The sequence below is a fragment of the Dryobates pubescens genome, chromosome 3 (genome assembly GCF_014839835.1).
Source record: "Dryobates pubescens isolate bDryPub1 chromosome 3, bDryPub1.pri, whole genome shotgun sequence".
Lineage (NCBI taxonomy): Eukaryota > Metazoa > Chordata > Aves > Piciformes > Picidae > Dryobates > Dryobates pubescens.
Window position 1 is genome coordinate 14,469,917 of NC_071614.1, and position 20,861 is coordinate 14,490,777.

The following is a 20,861-nucleotide window of genomic DNA, read 5'->3' on the forward strand; positions in this document are numbered from 1 at the left end:
TTGGCTTGCTCTGAGGGCTCTCAGGTGAAGCTCTCCAACATGATTGATTGTGGGCAGGTCCAGGAGTTCCAGCTGAGTTTTCACTTCTTGGAGTTGAAGCCTGATGAGGTTTTTGGTCTGGCCTATGTCTTACCTGGCTTGGTGAGATCTCAGATGTGGTTAGTTTAGCTTTGTCAGCTCCTGAATGCTTTGCAGAGCAAAATTTGCTTGAAGTACCTCAAAACCATTGATGAATGGCTTCAGGCTGTATTAATGACACCTAATTCACCAGCAGACAGTGAAATCTACCTGCAGGGTTCAGTCAGTGCTGGCAGAGGGATGGTGTGTGCTTGGGCTTCTGGATAACCAACAGTTCCAAGCACACTTCTGTCACCACTCCCAGGGATCTCAAGAAGTGGAGCTGTTCCCAAGGTGCAGGGAGATTGTGCTGCTGGTGGGGCAGCCTCTGCCAGTGTCAGACTGGGGTTGGATGACCAGGACTTGGCCTGGAGATGTCTCCTTGGCTGGATACAGTTTTCCTGATCTTTTGTGTGTTTCAGGCTGACAAATTCTGTTTCAGAGCTCAGTTTGAGATTCCCTGCTTGCTGTTCAGGCTGGCCAGGGCTGCCCTCCTCTTGGGGCAGGTGTCCTGGGATGGTTTTGTGTGCACCTCCCCGGGGTTCTCATCTCCATGGCCATGGTTAGCCAAAGCCCTTGGTAAGGGGAGGGGGGTGTGCTTGCTACCCTGTCCTGAAGCCCTGCTGAGATAAAGCTGAGCAGCTGTGTGACTGGAATTCAATGAATTACTGACTGCACCTCCCTTGCTCAGATCCTTTCCACCTGCTGCTCCTCAGCACTGACTGTAGTCCTTGGCCCTGGCAGCCTTGGCTGGAGGCTGTGGTAAAACAGTGGAGTGAGCAGGGAGCACTGCTGCCCTCTGTCCTTAGCTTGGTGTTGAGCTGCCCCCTCCCCTGGTCCTTGCTCTGTGTGTGCAGAGCCTTCTCTCACACTGCTGCCAGGGGCCTGTTCCAGTCTCAGCTCATCCCTGTGTGCTGCCCTGAGCTCTCTGCACAGGTGCTCTTGCTGGGGGGTTGGCTCATGGCAGTGTGGATCTGTTGCCATATTTCCTATTGCTTTTTGGTTTTCAGATCATTAAAGAGCCCTTGATGAAGCCATGTCAGGACCTTCCCATGCTTCCTATCATTCTTCCACATCATGCTGGTTTGTCATTGTGCCATTTCATGTTGCCTTCTAGAAACTCCCTGGCCTGAATGCCTTTCTTCCTTCTAGGCTCCCTTGCTGTAGGACCTTGTCTCCATTTCCAGACAGCAGAGCTCAGCATTCTGCTGTGTCTGACACCCTCACCTCCCTGCAGTCATTAGTTCCCAGCTCCTTGTGCTGCTCACCTGATGGCCCCACACAGCCACAGGCAAAGCTGCAGGGAGCTGTTTGCTTTTCCTTCTCTCCTAGAAGCTGCTTTCTCGTTATGACCAACCTCTGAGCCACAGCATGGGGCTCTGGGCTGCTCTGTGCCTTCCACTGTAGCTGCTCAAACACATTCAAGGGTGGCTTGAGAAGCCTCTGTGTAGTCTACGGACTGGTAGAGGTTCCTGGACTGCTGGTCTCCCTGCAATGGCTTCATGGTTATGCTCATACTCATGAGGCTGTTGCTGCACTGAGGGTTTAGTCCTGGAGACTGAGCTAGAACTGAAGAACTGAGCCAGCTCAGGGCGCTGAGGTTTCTGCCTTCAGAGGAGAATCAGCCTGGAGCAGGAGGTCGAGGGTGGAAACTGGACAAACTTCAAGCATGCACAGAATGTTGCAGGAGAGCTGGAGAGGGCCTTTGGCCAAAGGCTTGCGGGGGACAGGAGGAGAGGTGATGGCTTCAGACTGGAAGAAGCCCAACTGAGATTAGACATTAGGAGGAAATTCTGCCCCAGGAGGGTGGTGTGAGGCACTGGAACAGGTTGCCCAGAGAAGTTGTGGAGTTACCAAGCCTGGAAGAGTTCAAAGCCAGGTTGGATGGGGCCTTGGGCATCCTGGTCTAGGAGGAGGTGTCCCTGCCCATGGCAGGGGGGTGGAACTGGATGAGTTTTCAGGTCCCTTCCAACCCCTTCTGTATTCTGAGTGCCATGTGTGATGGCACCGAGCCTGGGTTAGCACCGAGGGGCTGCTGTGGGAGCTGTGAGCAGCTGAAGTGTTCTCTGTCAGTCAGGGGCAGCACTGCAGTGATGCACAGGGGGTGCTGGGGGTGAGACTGCCAGCAGTGTGGATGCTAACTGGGGCTGCTCTGCTGTTCTTTGTCTTGCTAGAGTGTGCTATGAGAGAGCCACCTTCAGCCCCACGATCCAGACCTTCATCCTCTCTGCCATCTGGCACGGGGTGTACCCAGGCTACTATTTAACCTTCCTCACAGGAGTGCTGATGACACTGGCAGCACGAGCTGTAAGTACCAACCACCTCTCTTCTCTCATCAGAACCATCAGCCTTCTCCAGGGCAATGGAGCTGCTCTCTAGTCCAGAGCTGCAGCTGCCGCAGCCTGGCAGCGGGGTCTGCTTCCTGAGCGAGGAGAGCCGAGGGGTGAGTGCTTGCAAGGGGGAGCTGCTGGGTGGAATCAAGCCAGAGTGCACCCAGCCTGGAGCATCTCTGCAGCATGTCTGCTCTGGAAGCTCTCCCTCTGCTTCAGCTGCTGGTGTCTCTCTGTGCCACGCTGAACAGGATGCTGTTAGGTCATTTGGAAACAGCTTGCTGCTGCTGAAAGCATCACTGATGAGTAGCTTCAAACCTGCTAGGTATTTATAGAGCCTGCCCCCTCCCTCATCTCTGCCCAGTACTCTGGTGAAGATGGTGACTGAAGAATGTTCCTCCTCAACCAGCAGATAAAAAGCTCTCCTGCAGTTGCTGTTCCAAGCTGGCCAGCCAGTGCAGCCACATTAGCAAGCAACCAGCAAATCTGAGGTGGAACCAGCAAACCTGCTGAGAACCCTCTGCAGCCCTGCTTGGGCAGGCTGCAGAAGAGCAGAGGCAGCTTCCTCAGTCACTCAATGGGAAGGAGGAACAATCAAATGAAATGTCAGCTCAGAGCAGCTCTTCTCTCCTGGAAGGAGCAGAAGGAGAAGAGAAGCCAACAGCTCCTTGTTGGGATGATAGCTGGGGGAAGGGGGCACTCCAGCTCTGGGGTGCTGCTGCCAGCAATAAAGCAGATGCTTCTCTTCCTTCACAAAGCTGTGGGGACAGCCCTTGCCTGCCTCCTTTCTTTACAGCAGGGACAGCTCCCTTCTCCTTCCCAGGCTCTGTCACAGTGAGCTGATCAGCCAGGGGCCCGTGCAAAAGCCAAGCTCAGGGGCAGTTCCCAGGCAGAAGCTGTAGTGTTCCCTGAGCAGGGTGAGCCCAGGCAGCTGTACTTGGTCCTGGCTTTGCCCCACGAGCTGTGTTCATGCTTGTGTCAGTCCACAGGCTGCTACATCCAAACACCCTCAGTGTCTGCATTAACAGGTACCTCACAGTAGCTGATAAGGTACCTCAGAGGTACCTCAGCACGGTGTAGAACTCAACTCTGCTAGACCTGAACTGCAAAGCCTGGCAGCTCTGATCCATGCTTTCTTTCTGGCATGCCTGAGCTTGCATTCAACTCATTTTGCTCCCTTTGATCATGACACATTTCACACTCAGCTAATGACTAGGGGCCATTACAGATTGAAGTTGCCCTCCAAGTCCTAAACTAGGAGATTCCTCCACCACAAATTCTGTGAATCTTCAAGGAGAAGATTAGGAGCACAGGAGCAAACCCCAGGGGAAGTGGCCAGGTGAAGGCTACTTGGCTGGAATTGGTTTACTTGAACTTAACTAAACAAGGCCAAGGGGGATGCAGGATCTGCAAAATGTAAGGACAGGAAGGGTAACAAAAGGATTTTAAAGAGAAGAATGAAGAATAAAGTCAGCAGGAGCTAGCCCTGGATGTGTTCTCAAACACAGACAATTGGCTCCCTGGGGAGGTGGCTGAATGCCCAGCCCTGGAGGTGTTTCAGCGAGGCAGAGAGGTGCTGCTGAAGGCCACCTTTAGTCCCAGCTTTGGCAGAGTCAGAGGAGGGTTGGGCTGGGTGATCTGGAAGGGCTTTCCCCACCCAAACCATTCTGTGAGTCTGTGTCCTTCAGAGCCAAGAGCTCCAACGAGACTAGAGGTGGAAGAAGCCAAACCGTGCTCTGGTGTGCAGCTTCCCCAGGGCTGCCTCCCTGCAGGTGTCTGGGGGTGGCAACTGTGATACCAAACCACACAGAGGAACGGACTGAAGCTTGAGGAGAGCAGATTTAAACTGGAGACAAGGAAGGAATGCTTTCTGACTATAGCCAGCCACAAAACTGAAGCCCAGCCTGGGCAGGTGTTGAATGTTTTCAGAGCCCTTGGGTGTTGCCTGGTTTGAGCAGAGCTGCCTGAGGACAAGAAGGCTCAGTGTAGAAAAGAGCCATTTTATAACAGTCCCACTGGAGAGAAGGCCTTATTAAGGCTTCTGAGACAGGTCATTAAAGTTGCTGTATTCTAACTGATCCCCTGCTTGCAAGGATACCAAAATGGTTTGCCATGGAGAAGCTTTCAGCAGAAGCATCCTGGCCTTCATGTACTCCAACACTCAGTCTCCAGAATGCCTGCCTCAAGCAGACAAGCCTGGAGCTGAGCTGCCTGTGGGGCAGATTCATTCACTGCAATTCTGCTTCAGTTCCTGAATCTTCCATTTCTGTGCCCTGTTCTCAGAGGCAGGAACCTGAGCTGCCTCCCACGGGAGCTGCTGGGCGCTTCGAGAGGCTCTGAACCCAGCTGCAGCATTTCCTCACCCTGGGAGCTTAGGGGAAGTGCAGCAAACTGTCCAGTGAGACAGCCCCCAGGCTTTAGTCCTGAGCTAACTCCTCTGCTTTTTCAGATCAGAAACAACATCAGGCACTACTTTGTGGAGTCTCCTGCAGTCAAGGCCTGTTACGATGTCGTCACGTGGGCCACAACTCAGGTAGCAATCAGCTACACAGTGGTGCCCTTCGTGCTGCTCTCTGTCAGGCCCTCTCTCACCTTCTACAGGTAAGCACAGCCCAGCACTTGGCTCACCTCAGAAGTCTTGGCTGTGGCCTGAGACTGCTGCCATGATCTTAGTGCTCAACATGAGGCTGAGAAAGCTGCTCCTGTGCTTGTGTGGAGTTGAGTCTGTGCTGGGCATGGGAAACCAGGGAGGGCTTTTCTTGCTGTGGAGTCAGAGTGGCTTAGGTTGGAAAGGACCTTGGGGATCATCTACTCCAACCTAAGCCACAGACTTATGTATGCTGGGGCAACCAACCAAACCCAGAGGGTGCCTCTGAGGGCACTGTACCTTCAGCTACTCTATAGCAGGACTAGGCAGTGACTTCCCCCAAGTAAGCTGTGACATAAGTTGAAAGCAGACACCACTTTGCATCCAGTGCTGAGGGAAGTCTTCACTATGGGTTGCCCCAAGGATCAGTGCAGGCTGGGGGCTGAGCTGCTGGAGAGCAGCTCTGGGAGAAGGACCTGGCAGTCCCAGTGGGCAACAGGATGCCCAGGAGCCAGCAGTGTGCCCTCAAGGTCAAGGAAGCCAAGGAGCATCCTGGGGTGCAGCAAGCAGAGTGCCCAGCAGGGCAAGGGAGGTTCTCCTTCCCCTTTACTCTCCCCTGGTGAGGCCACACCTGGAGCTGTGTGTCCAGCTCTGGGCTCCCCAGTTCAAGAGGCACAGGGAGCTGCTGGAGAGGGGACAGCAAAGGGCTGCAGCAGTGCTGAGGGGCCTGGAGCAGCTCTGTCAGGAGCAGAGGCTGAGAGCCTGCAGAAGAGCAGCCCCAGGGGGATCTGATCAATGCTGAGCAATCCTCCAAGGGTGGGGGTCAGGAGGCTGGCACCAGGCTGTGTTCAGTGGTGGCCAGGGACAGCACCAGGGCTAAGGGGCACAGAGTGGAACAGCAGAAGTTCCTCTGACCATGAGGAGGAACTTGTGTGACTGAAGGGTGGCAGAGCCCTGGAGCAGGCTGCCCAGAGAGGTGGTGGAGTCTCCATCTCTGGAGTCATTCCAGCCTCTCCTGGCTGTGTTCCTGTGTGCCCTGCTGTGGGTGCCCCTGCCCTGGCAGGGGGCTTGGACTGCCTGATCTCCAGAGGTCCCTTCCAACCCCTCCCCTCTGTGTGATGCTGTGGTTATCACTTCCCTTGAAGCACACAGTGATGCCTTCCTGTCTTACCTGCCAAGCAGAATGAGAACTGTTGAGGTTGGAGGAGACCTTGGAGATCAAGTCCTAGAGCTCACAATGCTACCACTACTGCTAAGTACAATATGCAGGGAGACTTAAAGCTCCTGGCAGGGTGGTCAGAGTTTGAGTGAATTTGTGTTTGCTGTTTGTGTTTTAGCTCCTGCTATTTCTGCCTCCATGTTGGCAGCATCCTGGTCCTGTTGGTTTTTCCACTGAAAAGAACTCAGAAAAGAAGTAAAAAGCATGAAAGCCTCCAGGCAGCGTGGCCCAGGAAACTGGAAGAAGAAAGCCTCTTGCAAAAGAACAGTTATTCCACCCCAAACAACAGCTGCAAGCAGAGCCAAGAGGTCAGCTGCAGACAGCAGGCCCTGCAGCAGTGATGGGGCAGGCCGCGCCCCCTCGATTTTGTATGTTTTCAGAACAAAACCCATTTTTAGCACCTTTTCAAGGGGTTTGTATTTGTTTGCAAAGATGTTTAGTAAGACAGGAATGCATTACCTAGGAAAATCACCTCCACTAGCAAGACTGGCAACAGAAGCAGATTAACCCCTCCCCTGCCATGCCCCTGGGGGTCACGCCTTACCTGAAGATGTTGAGCCAGCTCCACGGGCACTCGGGGCTCGCAGCGGACGCCCGTGGGGCCAGCAGCCCCGGGGGATGCCTGTGGGTCACCTGTGTGCCCTCTGCTGAATGTACCTTGTGTCATCCCAAGGCGCTGATGGGCTGGAGTCAAACGGTGTCCACCTAGGAGCAGCCGATGGAAGGGGAGCGACTTGCCTTAAACCCTGGAGCTACCGACACAGTGTTTCTCAGTGGGGTGTTGCCAAGTCTGGCTTCAAATGACCACACCGTGAGGAAGAAGATGGAAAGCAGGGAGAGCGAAGGCCTGAGGAGGCTGTGGAGTCTTGGAAAGGGAATTGCAATAAAGCACCTCAGTGTTTGAAGGGTCTTCTTGAAAGGATCTCAGACTGTTGCAGAACTGCAAACGTTCCTGATGCCAAATTTATAGTTAGGGCTCTTTGAAGAGGTAATTGCAGCCCTCCTGAGTGGGTTAAAGACTAAACACCTGAAGGTTCACCTTGTCCAGAGCTTCCTAGCTCCAGTCTAGGTTTGTTTCCTTTTTCAATGTCAAGTACCTAAACCCAAAGCACTGCCAAGTGGGCTCTGCAGCTGGAGGAGGAAAGGCAGCCACGGGACACAGAAGGCAACGTGCAAGCAGCAGGACTTCAATCAGTGCCTGGTTTTAACCTTGGGTACCAGGAGTGCTCGGTCTAGAATAGAACTGGTTTACAAACAAATGATTTTTTATTACCTGTTTGGAGTTTCCAGGCACCCAGTAGTTAGCTGCTGAAGCTGTCAGTACAAACCAGCAAAGCTGCCCTGTGCTGTGGCAGTCAGACCTTGCCCTGTGCCTGCTGATTGGTGGCCCTGCAGCCAAAGAAGTCACCGAGTTCCAGGAGAGACTTTTGTCTCTGTCAGAGATGCAGAGTTCACACAATAGCTGTGGGTAAGAGCATGCAAGCAAGCAGTCCTGCAGAGTGTCTGACTTCTGCTGGCCTCTGGAAGTGTGTGCCAGGAGTGCTGCAGTGGCTCTGTCTGCTCCAGGGCAGCGGTGGTGCTGCTGGGCCCTGCCAGGGTGCTGCTGCTGAAGGCCTCATTGGGATGGTTTCAGATCCTGGGCTTTTGTACCTTTTGTTTCGAAGCAAACACAAACTCTTGATCCACTTTAGGGTTTTTTTTAGCTTTAAAGCTGACACAAAGTACTTCTCTAGAAAAATCCTGCAGCTTCTTGATTGGTAACCTACAAATGAAGGAGGAAAATGTTGTCATGGTTTGGAACTTGGATTGTAATTCATATCCCTGGCACTGGTTGGGACCAGAAGTGCAAGGATGGGCCTCAGGTTTGGGGGTGCTTCATAGTGGGGTCTAGAGACAGGCCAGGGGGGAATGGTTTGAAGCAGGGTCAGACTGGAGCTGAGGAAGAAATTCTTCAGCAGGAGGGAGCTGAGTCTCTAGCACAGGCTGCCCAGGGAGGCTGTGGCTGCCTCCTGCCTGGGAGTGCTGCAGGCCAGGCTGGAAGAGGCCCTGAGCAACTGAGTGTAGCTGAGAGGTGTCCCTGGGCATGGTGGGGAGCTGGGAGCAGAGGAGCTCTGAGGTCCCTTCCAGCCTGAGCCATTCGGTGGCTTTCTGAAGAACCAGATCCCAAGTTAGGTCAGAGTTGTTTCCTTGCTGTGATAGTTCTGTCTGGCCTTTGTCTCCCTGCCCAAAGCTCCAGGAGGTAAGAGACCCTTTTCAGGTTAGCACTGGTGAACCTGCACAGTTAGAGAGGGGGGAGGGGAAGGCTCTTTGGCTGAGCAGGTGTTCATTGTTTCCCTGACAGCTCTATCGGCTTTAACATCATCTAACTTCTAAACCCTTCCTTTGGTCACCCAAGTGGACCTCTCTTTGTGGTTGTCTCCTGGAGATGGCAGAGGCTTTCTGTTGTTCAGAAGTAAGGGCACAGTGGCTGCTTAGTCTTTGATTATTGCTGTGGAACACAGCAGCAGCAAAGCCATTTCCACACTGTATTGTGCAAGGGGCATTGACAGCAAGCACCAGCTGAGAACTGCACTTTGCTGGGTGGAGGAGTTGAACCAGGGGCGACTCTTTCAGCAGTTTGTTGCTCTTGAGCTTAAATTCTTCTTGGTGCAGTCTACATATCTACCCAGACAGGCACTCCTGGGTGCCAGGCCAACATCTCAGTAGTGCTGCTCAGGTTCAAAGCAAGCTGGCTTGCTTTGGCACAGGTGCCCGTGCTGCGGAGGTCTGATCATCCCTAGTATGAAAGGTGAAAGCAGGAAGCCAGCAGGTGTGTGGTGGTGAAGACCCAGCTCAGTGGGAGTGAGCTGACAGGGACAGCTTTGCTCAGCGCTTTTCTGTGTGGGGCAGTTTAAAATGTGTTCAGGTATCTCCATGGTGTGGTTGGGCACCAGTGGCAGGAGATGGGAGTCAGAACTGGACGTGGCTGCTGTCTGCCTGCAGTGCAGTTGTTTTGTCCTTCAGTATCTGAAGCTCTTCACTGCCACCCAAGGAAGTGAGGGCAGTCAGTCAGTTGTGTAGTAGCCTGGAACTTCCCCTCTCAGGGTCACTGCTGAACAGGAGTACCCTGACACAAAATCTGCTCTTCATGCAAACACATTTGGGGGGGCTGTGCAAAGAGGGCTTTGTTCTCATGGCAGCACCCTGCTTTGAGTCCAGCTGGGGGGCTGTGGTTGCTGTACTGGTTGTATGGTCCTTGTCCTCCCTTCCAAGGCACGAGCAGCCAGCCCTGATGGTTTAGGTGGGTTTTATGTTTTCCACCCCTCATTTCTGATCCTGGCTTGGAAAGGAGGGCAGTGACTCACTGTTGCCCTGGCTGAGAAAGACAGTGGTAGCTGAACTGCCTAGAAATGGTTTGGGCATGAAGGAAAGGTGGTTCTCAGTATTTCCCACTCATTCATTAATGTCTCTCCCCAAGGCAAAAGTGTTTTCTGTGCTGCTGCTGAGCACCCCCAACTTACCATCCATGCTGTTCTGCTGCTTTGCAGGCGCTGCCTCTGGTGAACAATTCCTTCAGGCACTTCATGAGTTACTAGCAGTAACTGTGGTCACCCCCAGAGCAACTCTTTGCTTGCTTCACCTCTTTTAACCTTCAGGACTCTGTATTAATGAAAAGATCAATGTGAAATATTTACTGAATGCTTTCAGAGCTGCCTACTGCTGTTGTAATGGCCTGAAATGGTGCCAGGGGAGGGCTGGGTTGGAGAGGAGGAACAATTTCTGTGCTGCAAGAGTGGTCAGGGACTGGCAGAGGCTGCCCAGGGAGGTGGTGGAGTCCCCATGGCTGGAGGCATTCCAGAACCCTGTGGCCATGGCACGTGGGGCCAGGGTTTGGTGGGCATGCTGGGGTTGGGTTGCTGGTTGGATGATCTTGGAGGCCTTATCCAACCCCAACCATTCTGTGACTCTAATTGGGAGGGCTTTGTTAATTTTGCAGTTACAGATCTGCCCTTCTCAGTCAGGAAACATTTTGCTCCTTGGCCTTTCCTTCAGTTGGGAAGTTCTGGGTGCCTCATCCCTGGCTGTGTTTAAGGCCAGGCTGGACGAGGCCTTGAGCAACCTGGGCTGGTGGGAGAGGTGTCCCTGCCCATAGCAGGGGAGGTGGCAGTGGCTATCTTTCAGGTCCCTTCCAACCCATTCCATGAGAGCATGCAGACAAGGTTTCAGCAAGAGGTTTCACTTTCAAAGATATCCCCTGGCAAAGCACAGCACTGCAGTGTGCTGCTCTGGGTAACAAATCACACTTTGGGCAGGAGACTTTATGAAGAGATCTTTATGTTCCCTGCCCCACACTGCCTGGTGGTAGGGACCTCACCACTGCAGGGTCTTATTTATTAAACCAATTTCATCCTTCCTTTGTTTCCCCCCAGGAGACTTCCCTTATCCTGAAGGCATTTTGTGTTTGTCACTGAATTCTGCAATCAGATTTGAGAATTCACTTCTCAGTGAGAACTTGGACACTCTGTCCCTGCTTACTGCAGGGGCTTGGGACTAGATGGCCTCTAAAGGTTCCTTCCAGCCCGGTGCATTCTAGGACTCTGTTTTACTACTAAGCAAAATCAATGCCATTAAAAGAGGCAAAACTGCCTGGTGTGCATCCTGGCATCCAAGCACAGCCAGAGAGCTAACTGCAGCTCAGCTAAACCCAATGCACCCTGATTTATATACACAAATATACATAATCTGTGCTTCTAGGTGTATGTGTAGATGGAAATGTAACAGCTAGAGAGAGGGAAATGCTGTGCTTGCACGAGAAGGATGCACACCAGGTAAACGGTCCTCTGCTGCAGAGGAGACCTTGATGAGATCCTCACCTCCTGTCAAATTAACATCAAATTAATATCAGCAGTAATTGGAGCAGCCTGGGGTTTTCTCTCAGGAGCTTTGCAGACAGATCCTTGGCAGGCTGTTTAAAGTCATGGCTGGAGGTGTCCTCACCTTCACCTGCAGATGTGTCTCTGTTGCTTACAAGTCACCATTCCCATGCTCAGCTTTGGCAGTTGGCCTGCAGCAGTGAGAAGTTTGAGAGGCACAGCTTAGAAGAATTCAGGCTTTCATTTCCCTTGTCCTGAAGCAATTCCCTTCCCATATCCATTCTGTAATTCTCACTGAACTCTGAAGGCAGCTTTGGCACTGCCCCCTCTCTGGGGGTGTTCAGGGCCAGACTGGATGGGGCCCTGAGCAACCTGGGCTGGTGGGAGGTGTCCCTGCCCATGGCAGGGGGTTGGAGCTGGATGGTCTCGAAGGTCCCTTCCAAGCCAACCCATTCCATGAAGTCCTTTTTCAAAGCAGATGTGGAAGTGCTTCCACTTCTGCGGCAAAGTGACCAGCCTTGGGAAACCAGAAATGAAAGTGCCAACTGCAACCCAGTGTGAGCTCCACCTAGCCAAAGCCCCCAGCAGCCCTGTGCTGCCTCACCACAGCACTGCACTCTGATCAGCTCTGTGCAGCTCTGTAGGGCAGCACTTGGGAGTGTTGTTACATTCCCTGCTGGATTTGGGATGTTTTCTGTCTTCACTTAGGCTTTTTGCAGGCACCACCAAGTCCAGGCTGTCCACAAAGGGTACAGCTGCAAATACTGCAGCAGCTGCTGCTGAGCTGGGGGCAAAAGGCTAATTCATTCTCTTCAAAAGCTGTTTTGAGAGGAGCTTTTTGTATGTTTTTTACTAGACCTAACCATCAGCTGTGTCCATTTTCATCCTGTTCAGTGTTCAAAACATCCTTTTGCTTCCAACTTCCATCCTGTTCAGTGTTTAAAAGATCATTTTGCTGAATTTAGGTACACAAAGGTGCAAAAAGCCATTAGTGCATTGTTGTGTGTCCTGTGACTTAGGCCTGGTCTTGGGTTTAGGTGTGTTGGAGTTTTCTCAATCTGGGTTCATTCCCATCTGTAGCTTGTGGAACCTGCATGAGCTGACAGACTGCAGTTACACAGGGTGAGCAGAAGTCTGCTTTGAAAAGGCCATACCAGTATTGAGGTGAGGCTGCTGCTGAGCTCTCCAGGTGTGCCCCACGTCTGCTGAAGGTGCTGACAGTGCTGAGCTTCCTGCTTCCTGCAGGGAAATGGAGTCTGCTGCTTCCCCTGGCAGAGGAAAGGGAAGGGCTGCTTCCAGTCTGCTCCAAACCCAGCCCTCAGAGGATGTTCTGCTGCAGGCTCTGAATACAAAATCTGGCTTCAGATTTATGCTGGGACCCTGGCACAGGCTGCCCAGCGAGGTGGTGGAGTCCCCAGCCCTGGAGGTGTCCCAGAAGTGTGTGGCCATGGCACTTGGGGCCATGGTGGTGTTGGGTTGCTGGTCGGACTGGATGCTCTCAGAGGCCTTCAGCTCTGTGAGTCCTGTGGTGCCCTGGGGCAGAAGTGCCCCAGGCTGGGTTTCCATGTGGGTTCCACTACGAAATGTCCTGTGAGCAGGTGCCTGTGGTCTGTGCTGCAGGGGAATTAGGCTTCCAGAGCAGAGTGGTGATACAAAACCCAGAGAGGCAGGGTGCCTGGAGAGCAGTGACAGGGAGAGTGCAGCAGCACCTAGGCACAACAAGGTGCAACAGTCTCTGGTCCCTAAGTGAGGGAGGGTTTGCCTATGCATATTTTGCCTTTCTCTGTCTTTATCAGTTCCCTTCCCATCCTTTGTACCTTCTCTTCTCCAGTGGTGTCAACTATTGCTCTGAAGAACCTTCTGTGACTGAGGTAGGTGTTAGGCAGTCGTTCTGAGATCCCAGCCCTCAGCTGCCTCCTAGGCCAGCTAGAAGAGAGCACCTCAGGCGGGATGGGCACAGGGAGCGTTGCTCAGAGGTGGTGTGAGGAGTTCTTCCATTCCAGCATTTAGCATATGGGATTTTGTTCTTTCCTGCCTTGGTTACCCCTTCAAGGGCCTGGTTTTACCTCAGTGCAGAAGTAGTTAACCCCTCCAGCTCCCCACACTGACGTGAGGAACCCCCCCCCCTGCTCCGAGTGGGTATCTCAGCAGCCCTCAGTCTGCCTTTCCTGGCTGGGACTCTGAGGCATCCTGGGTGGATTTCGTTTTTATTATTCTGGAGATCTCTATTTTTTGAGAAGTGTTATTTTTCAACAGCTCCATAAAGTGTTGGTGTGAGCTACAACCACGATACCACTGTCAGTTACACTGTGATTGTGCTCTTTTAATAACGACTCCTTTCTAATGTGTCTGGGCAGGGCTGCAGCGGCAGCCTGGCCCTGGTGTTTCGAAGGTGTTTTTAACTTGCCTATCAATGTTCTGGGGTTTGGTTTGCTTTGGGTTGGTTGGGTTTTTTTTCTAATCTGTGTCTTTAAATCTGATTAAACTGTAGTTAAAAAAAAAAAGGAAAAAGAATTTGTTCTGTTCTTCTGAATTCTCTGCTGGCTGTCTCTGGTGAGTGCTAAAGAATGGATGTGAACTCCAGCACAGGAGGCTCCACCTCAGCCTGAGGAGGAACTTCTGCCCTGTGAGGCTCCCAGAGCCCTGGAGCAGGCTGCCCAGAGAGGTTGTGGAGTCTCCTTCTCTGGAGCCTTTCTAGCCCCATCTGGATGTGTTCCTGTGCTGGGTTCCATGGCCCTGCTCTGGCAGGGGGCTTGCACTGGAAGATCCCCAGAGGTCTCTTCCAACCCCTGACATCCTGTGAGCAAAGTTACTTTAGTGCCCTATCTCCTTGTGGGTTACTCAGCTTTCCAGTGCATGCATTTACACCGGAGTGCTGCAAAGCTGGCTCTTGAATCTGTTTTCCAGAGCTTTATATAAAAGCTGCACCTCAGATCCTGGGCTCAGTTGTGGGGCCATCACTCCCAGAGGGTCATTGAGGAGCTGGAGCAGGGCCATAGAAGGGCAACCAAGCTGGGGAAGGGTCTGGAGAAAAGGGCTGGGGAAGAGCAGCTGAGGGCCCTGGGGGTGTTGAATGTGGAGGAGGCTGAGGGAGACCTAATTGCTCTCTGCAGCTCCCTGAGAGGAGGCTGGAGCCAGGTGGGGTTGGGCTCTTCCCCTCATTAACAACTGACAGGAGAGGAAATGGCCTCAGGTTGCCCTAGGGGAGGTTCAGGCTGGACATGAGTAAAATCTTCCTGACTGGAAGGGTTCTCAGAGCCTGGCGCAGGCTCCCCAGGGCGGTGGCTGAATGCCCTTCCCTGGAGGCGTTCCCAGGGCGCAGAGCTGTGGTGCTGAGGGCCATGGCTGGGCTGGGCGGGGGCCTGGAGCAGGGCTGTGGCAGGTGAGGTTCGCTGCTGTTCGCCAGAGGCAGCGCTCGCCTGCAGCCTGAGCACTGCGCTCCTGTTGGCTAACAAACCCTTCCCTTGCCCCGCCTGCCGTCAGCAAGCAGCCTGCGGCCGAACCCTGAGGCTGCTGCCGGCCGTCTCTAGGGGTGCCCACGCTGAGGGGCGCAGAGCTGTGCCCGCCCCGGCTCTGCCCGCGCCTGAGCCGCGCCAGCTTGCGCCCCCCCCCCCCGCTCCGGGCAGGGCTTTTCGGTTCCCCGCTGGCAGCCGGGCATCAGCCTCCCGCCCCGCAGCCTCTGCCGGCGCTGTCCCCAGGGCAGGGCCGCGCAGCCGCCGCCCGCCCTCGGGGCGGTGCCGCCGCCGCGGGAGGAGGGCGGTGCGGGGAGGAGGGCAGAGGGAGGTAAGATGGCTGCGGCGAGCCGCTGAGCGCCGCCGCCTGCCTCCGCCTGTGCCCCTCCGCCGGCCCCCGCCTGCGCCCCGCCAGCCGCCGCAGCGGCCCCGTCCCTCCGGCTGTGCGGTGAGTGGCGAGGGGAAGCGGGCAGCGGGGCCGGCCGCCGAAGGGCAGGGGAAGGGCACGGGGGAGGGAGCGGCGCTCCGGCTGCCAAACAAAGGGCGCTGGAGGGCCCGGCCCCGCCAGGCGCTCGCTGGGGAGCAGAGTAACGGCGGCTGGGGGGCTGCTCCCCTCCCGCCGCCCGCTGCCGGCCCCGCCAGGCGCTCGCTGGGGAGCAGAGTAACGGCGGCTGGGGGGCTGCTCCCCTCCCGCCGCGGGGCCAGCCCCGGCGCTCAGGCGGCGCCCTGCGGCCGGGGCTCGGCGGTGCGGGTGGCAGGGAGATGGCAGCGGGCACGGCCGGGGCTCGGTGCTGCGGGCGGCAGGGAGATGGCAGCGGGCACGGCCGGGGCTCGGTGCTGAGGGTGGCAGGGAGATGGCAGCGGGCACGGCCGGGGCTCGGTGCTGAGGGTGGCAGGGAGATGGCAGCGGGCACGGCCGGGGCTCGGTGCTGCGGGCGGCAGGGAGATGGCAGCGGGCACGGCCGGGGCTCGGTGCTGCGGGCGGCAGGGAGATGGCAGCGGGCACGGCCGGGGCTCGGTGCTGAGGGTGGCAGGGAGATGGCAGCGGGCACGGCCGGGGCTCGGTGCTGAGGGTGGCAGGGAGATGGCAGCGGGCACGGCCGGGGCTCGGTGCTGCGGGCGGCAGGGAGATGGCAGCGGGCACGGCCGGGGCTCGGTGCTGCGGGCGGCAGGGAGATGGCAGCGGGCACGGCCGGGGCTCGGTGCTGAGGGTGGCAGGGAGATGGCAGCGGGCACGGCCGGGGCTCGGTGCTGAGGGTGGCAGGGAGATGGCAGCGGGCACGGCCGGGGCTCGGTGCTGCGGGCGGCAGGGAGATGGCAGCGGGCACGGCTGGGGCTCGGTGCTGCGGGCGGCAGGGAGATGGCAGCGGGCACGGCTGGGGCTCGGTGCTGAGGGTGGCAGGGAGATGGCAGCGGGCACGGCCGGGGCTCGGTGCTGCGGGCGGCAGGGAGATGGCAGCGGGCACGGCTGGGGCTCGGTGCTGCGGGTGGCAGGGAGATGGCAGCGGGCACGGCCGGGGCTCGGTGCTGAGGGTGGCAGGGAGATGGCAGCGGGCACTGAAGCAGTCTCGGAGAGCCGCGGGCACGGCCGGGCACCGCTGCCAGCTCCGCCCGCGGTCGTGGGGGAGCTGCTTGTGCCCTGCTGTTTGCTCGGAAAGGTTGAGGCAGGCTGGACCCGTGGGGGAGCTTTGGCGTCTGAGTGGCTGAGGGTGGGAGGAACCCCTGGAGGTCATCGGTCCAACCCCCCCGCTCCAGCAGGGCCACCCAGAGCTGGTTGTCCAGGGTGGTGTCTGGGTGGCTTTTGAGTATCCACAGCTTCCTGGGGAGCCTGTGCCAGGGCAGGGCCACCCTCATTGGAGCAGTTTCCTGATGTCCAGACAGCACCTGCTGGGGGTTGGTGCCTTGTGCCTGGGCACCGCTGAAGAAGCTGAGTGGCAGCAGCAGCAGCCTTTGAGGGCAGGGCTTTGCTGCTTTCTTATGTAGGCTTCAAAATCCCCTGGGGAAAGCACTGTCTCCCATCTCTATCACCAGGGATTGCTGCTGGAGTAATACAGGAGTGAGGTTTGTGAGTCTTTGCTGGGAGAGTGTTTGAATGCTGAGCTTAATCACCTGCTCATCCCTTCTCTTATTAAACAATGAAGGAATTAAAAGGACTTTTTCCCTCAGGCCCTAACCCTTAAGGATCCCCTCGTGTGTGGCCATGGAGGGAAGGTTTGCTCTTTGTGCTGGTGCTGATTGAAAGTAACTCAGATAGCAAGGAACTCAAATCTCTCTGAAATCCTGGGCGACCTCAGCTTCTGAAACGTGTCCATGTTCATTTTAGAACCCTTTTAACCCCAAAACCTTTCCTCTCAATGGAGTTGGAAGTGGAAATGCTCCCCAGGTTGTGCTCTTGGTCACAGGTCCTGTGGCTGTGACTAACAAACTCATGGCCTCGTGATGCAGAGCCTTGCCCTGCCTCTGTCACCCGGGGCAGGATGGTAACTGTAGATCATCTCTGCTCCTGAAGGCCTTTTCCAGCCTCAAGGATTCTGTGATTCTTGCTGACCTGGGCTGTGCTTGCTGTGGGGCTTGACACAGTTGATTTGTGTTGGTTAGAGCTGATTTGTGTTGGAGACAGACTGAGGGAGTTGGGGCTGTTCAGTCTGGAGAGGAAGAGGCTCCAGGGAGACCTTCTTGTGGTTTCTGGTATCTGCAGGGGGCTCCAAGAAATCTGGGGAGGGACTTCTGAGGGTGTCAGGGAGTGATAGGACTGGGGAGGATGGAGCAAAACTAGAAGTGGGGAGATTGAGATTGGATGTGAGGAAGAAGTTGTTCCCCAAGAGGGTGGTGAGAGCCTGGCACAGGTTGCCCAGGGAGGGCAACCTGGAAGCCTCCTGCCTGGAGGTGTTTGCAGCCAGGCTGGAGGTGGCTGTGAGCAACCTGCTGCGGTGTGAGGTGTCCCTGGCCATGGCAGTTGGAACTGGCTGAGCCTTGAGCTCCTTTCCAGCCCTGCCAGCTCTGTGACTCTGTGTTTTTATTGCTTCCTGTGCCTGTGATCTCCTCACCTGGACAAGGTGCATCCATTCAGCCAGTCGGTCATGAAGGTGCCATGAAGGATGGGCAGTGCCTGGGTTAGGTTTCTCAGCAGCACAAGGACAAGGGATGTTGTTCATGCCATCATAAAGCATAATGAGGTGTGAGAAAGAGAGGCTGTGACAAATGTTGTGTCTGCAGCTCCCCTGCCTGGCACGTTTCTGTCAGCTCCAGTTTGGGAGGACAGCCTCTCCAGTTCGTGTCTGAGCTGTGCCTGCAGGCTCCAGCAGCACTGAGAGGATTCCCTGCTGCAGCTGGCTGAGAGCTCTGCCACAGAGCTGCCTGTTGGGAAGGCAGCTTCAGTGTCTGGGAACAGGGAGAGTCACAGGATGGCTGAGGGACCTCAGGGCTCCTCTGCTCCAAGCTCCCCCCCATGCTAGGCTCTCAGCTAGGCTCAATTGCTCAAGGCCTCATCCAGCCTGGCCTGCAGCACCCCCAGGCAGGAGGCAGCCACAGCCTCCCTGGGCAGCCTGTGCCAGAGGCTCAGCTCCCTCCTGCTGAAGAACTTCTTCCTCAGCTCCAGTCTGACCCCGCTCTGCCTCAGCTCCAAACCATTCCCCCTTGGCCTGGCTCCAGACCCCCTCAGAAGTCTCTCTGCAGCCTTCCTGCAGGCTCCCTTCAGGTGCTGGCAGCAGCTCTGAGGAGCCCCTGGAGCCTTCTCCTCTGCAGGCTGCACAGCCCCAGCTCCCTCAGCCTGTGCTCCCAGCAGAGCTGCTCCAGCCCTGGGAGCATCCTTGTGGCCTCCTCTGGCCTCTCTCCAGCAGCTCTGTGTCCTTAAAAAGAAGTCAACCTTTCTTTGTCACTGTATAATCTAGAGTCTAAATTTTATCTGAGTCACTCCAGTCTTCACCTACTGAGAACAAGAGAAACAGAGGCCAGGCTCTGCTCAGTGGTGTGCAGGGACAGGACAAGGAGCAATGGGCACAAACTGGAACCCAGGAGGTTCCACCTCAGCATGAGGAGAAGCTTCTCTGGTGTGAGGCTGCTGGAAGCCTGGAGCAGGCTGCCCAGAAAGGCTGTGGAGCCTCCTGCTCTGGAGCCTTTCCAGCCCCACCTGGCTGCGTTCTGGGTGCCCTGCCCTGGCAGGGGCTTGGATCTCTGGGGGTCCCTTCCAACCTCTACCATTCTGTGATTCTCTGATTCTGCAATTTAAGGTACAGCTAAATTTCCACCCTCACCATCCTCTGGTTCCATGAAGTCTCCTCCACAGCTTCTCTCTTTGATGAGCAGCTTTGGTCTCTGTTCATAACTGCTCACAGCTCATGCAGTGAAAAGGGATCTGGGGCAGGGATGGAAAGGGATCTGGGGCAGGGATGGAAAGGGTGCTGATGGTGCTTGGGAAACTCTTTTAGTGTAATTAGAAAGTGTGCAAGATTCTGGGAGCCAGTTCCAGTCCCTGCAGGTCTGAGCTGCCAGGAGCTCTGCAGTCAGCCCTGGTGCACTTCAGAGTCCCCAGGTCCTTGTAACTCAGCAAACTGCTGCACTCTTTCCAAAGCAGAGATAACCTCTGCTTCAGCAGGCTGTGAGGGCCTTGCAGAGGCTCTGCAAACATCACCTTTGCCTCTGCATTGCTGCCCTTCAGATTGCTCTTCACAGTTCTGGAGCCTTCTGAGCCTTACAAAACAGCAGGACTTGCTGCCCCAGGCCTCTGGGAGTTTCCCAGGGGTCAGAGTGTGCTTGTGAGTGAACAGCTTGGTTTGTGGGTCACTAAAACAAGGGTGAGAGCAAAGGACCTCAGGCTGCTCCAGGGGAGGTTCAGGCTGCATACAAGAAGGAACTTGTGGACTGGAAGGGTTCTCCAAGCCTGGCACAGGCTGCCCAGGGAGGTGGCTGAATGCCCTTCCCTGGAGGTGCTCCAGAGAGACAGAGCTGTGGTGCTGAGGGACATGAGGAGAAGCTTCTGTAGTGGGAGGCTGCTGGAGCAGGCTGCCCAGAGAGGTGGTGGAGTCTCCTGCTCTGGAGAGCTTCCAGCCCCACCTGGATGTGTTCTGTGTGCCCTGCCCTGGGTCAGGGGCAGCCCCAGGAGGGTTGGACTGGATGATCTCCAGAGATCCCTTCCAGCCCCTTCCATTGTGTGACAGTAAGCCACAGGAGACAACCTTCACATCCCTGGAGAGGCTTCACCCCCCAAAGCTTCTGTGCTTTTAAGGCAGCTCTCTAAAGCTGGGGCTTGCAAAGGCAGCTCCAGAGCTGCTCCCTGGCAGCAAGGTTTGGGCTGCCTGTGAGGGTTCAGCTGCAGCTCAGGCACCAGCTGCACTGGGTGGATAGCTGGGAGGTCAAGCAGTGATCCCTGGAGCAGGATCCTTATCTACAGGGGAGCAGGATCCTTATCTACAGTGCAGCAGGGCTGCTGTGCCCTGCTGGGATGTGGCAGCTGGGAACATCAAGGGAAGGCTCTCCCTTTGAGGAGGGAGAGGTGCTGAATGCTGCCTTCCTTCTCACATGGCAGTGTTTGGATGGCAGCTGCAGAGCACACATCACTTGGTGAGGCCTCCTCATGCTTTGCTGGTGGAGTTCTCAGGCCAGTGTTTGGTGTGGAAGAGAGTGTGAGAGGCTGCAGGGCTGGGCCAGGGGGACCCTCCTGAGGCTCAGCAGGAGCAGAGTCCTACAGCTGGGGAGGAGCAGCACTATGCACCAGGACAGGTGAAGGGTTGGGCTGCTGGGAAGCAGCTCCCTGGAGAAGGACCTGGGAGTGCTGGGGGACAGTAAGTTCTCCATGGGACAGCAATGGGATCTTGTGGCCCTGATGGCCAGTGGCTCCTGGGGTGCATGCAGAAGAGAGGCCAGCAGGGCAAGGGAGGTTCTCCTGCCCCTCTGCTCTGCCCTGTTGGAGCCACATCTGGAGTACTGTGTCCAGCTCTGGGCTGCCCAGCTCAAGAGGGACAGGGATACACTGCATAGAGTCCAAGAGAGCTGTGAGGATGATTTGAGACTTGAACATCTGCTCTGTGAGCAGAGGCTGAGAGCCCTGGGGCTGTTTAGTCTGGAGAGGAAAAGGCTGAGAGGGATCTGAGCAATGCCTATAAATCTCTGAGGGGTGGGGGGCAAGCAGCAGGGGCCAGGCTCTGCCCTGTGCTGCCCTGTGACAGGACAAGGAGCAGGGGACACAAACTGGAACCCAGGAGGTGCCACCTCAGCATGAGGAGAAACTTCCTTGGTGTGAGGCTGCTGAGCCCTGGAGCAGGCTGCCCAGAGCCTCCTGCTCTGGAGACTTTCAGGCCCCACCTG

General features: G+C 55.9%; 2 protein-coding genes across 2 annotated transcripts in view; both read left to right on the top strand.

Annotated features, from left to right (window-relative positions):
- Positions 1 to 8,205, top strand: part of MBOAT2 (membrane bound O-acyltransferase domain containing 2) — a 54,881-nt gene extending 46,676 nt beyond the window's left edge. The window contains exons 11-13 of the mRNA XM_054179693.1: positions 2,292 to 2,424; positions 4,897 to 5,048; positions 6,372 to 8,205. Of these exons, the coding sequence (XP_054035668.1) occupies positions 2,292 to 2,424; positions 4,897 to 5,048; positions 6,372 to 6,594 (508 nt within the window). The 3' untranslated portion in view covers positions 6,595 to 8,205. The remainder of the gene's footprint in view (positions 1 to 2,291; positions 2,425 to 4,896; positions 5,049 to 6,371) is intronic.
- Positions 8,206 to 14,962: 6,757 nt separating this feature from the next.
- Positions 14,963 to 20,861, top strand: part of KIDINS220 (kinase D interacting substrate 220) — a 60,624-nt gene continuing 54,725 nt past the window's right edge. The window contains exon 1 of the mRNA XM_054179695.1: positions 14,963 to 15,006. The gene's annotated coding sequence lies outside the window, so the exon portion shown is untranslated. The remainder of the gene's footprint in view (positions 15,007 to 20,861) is intronic.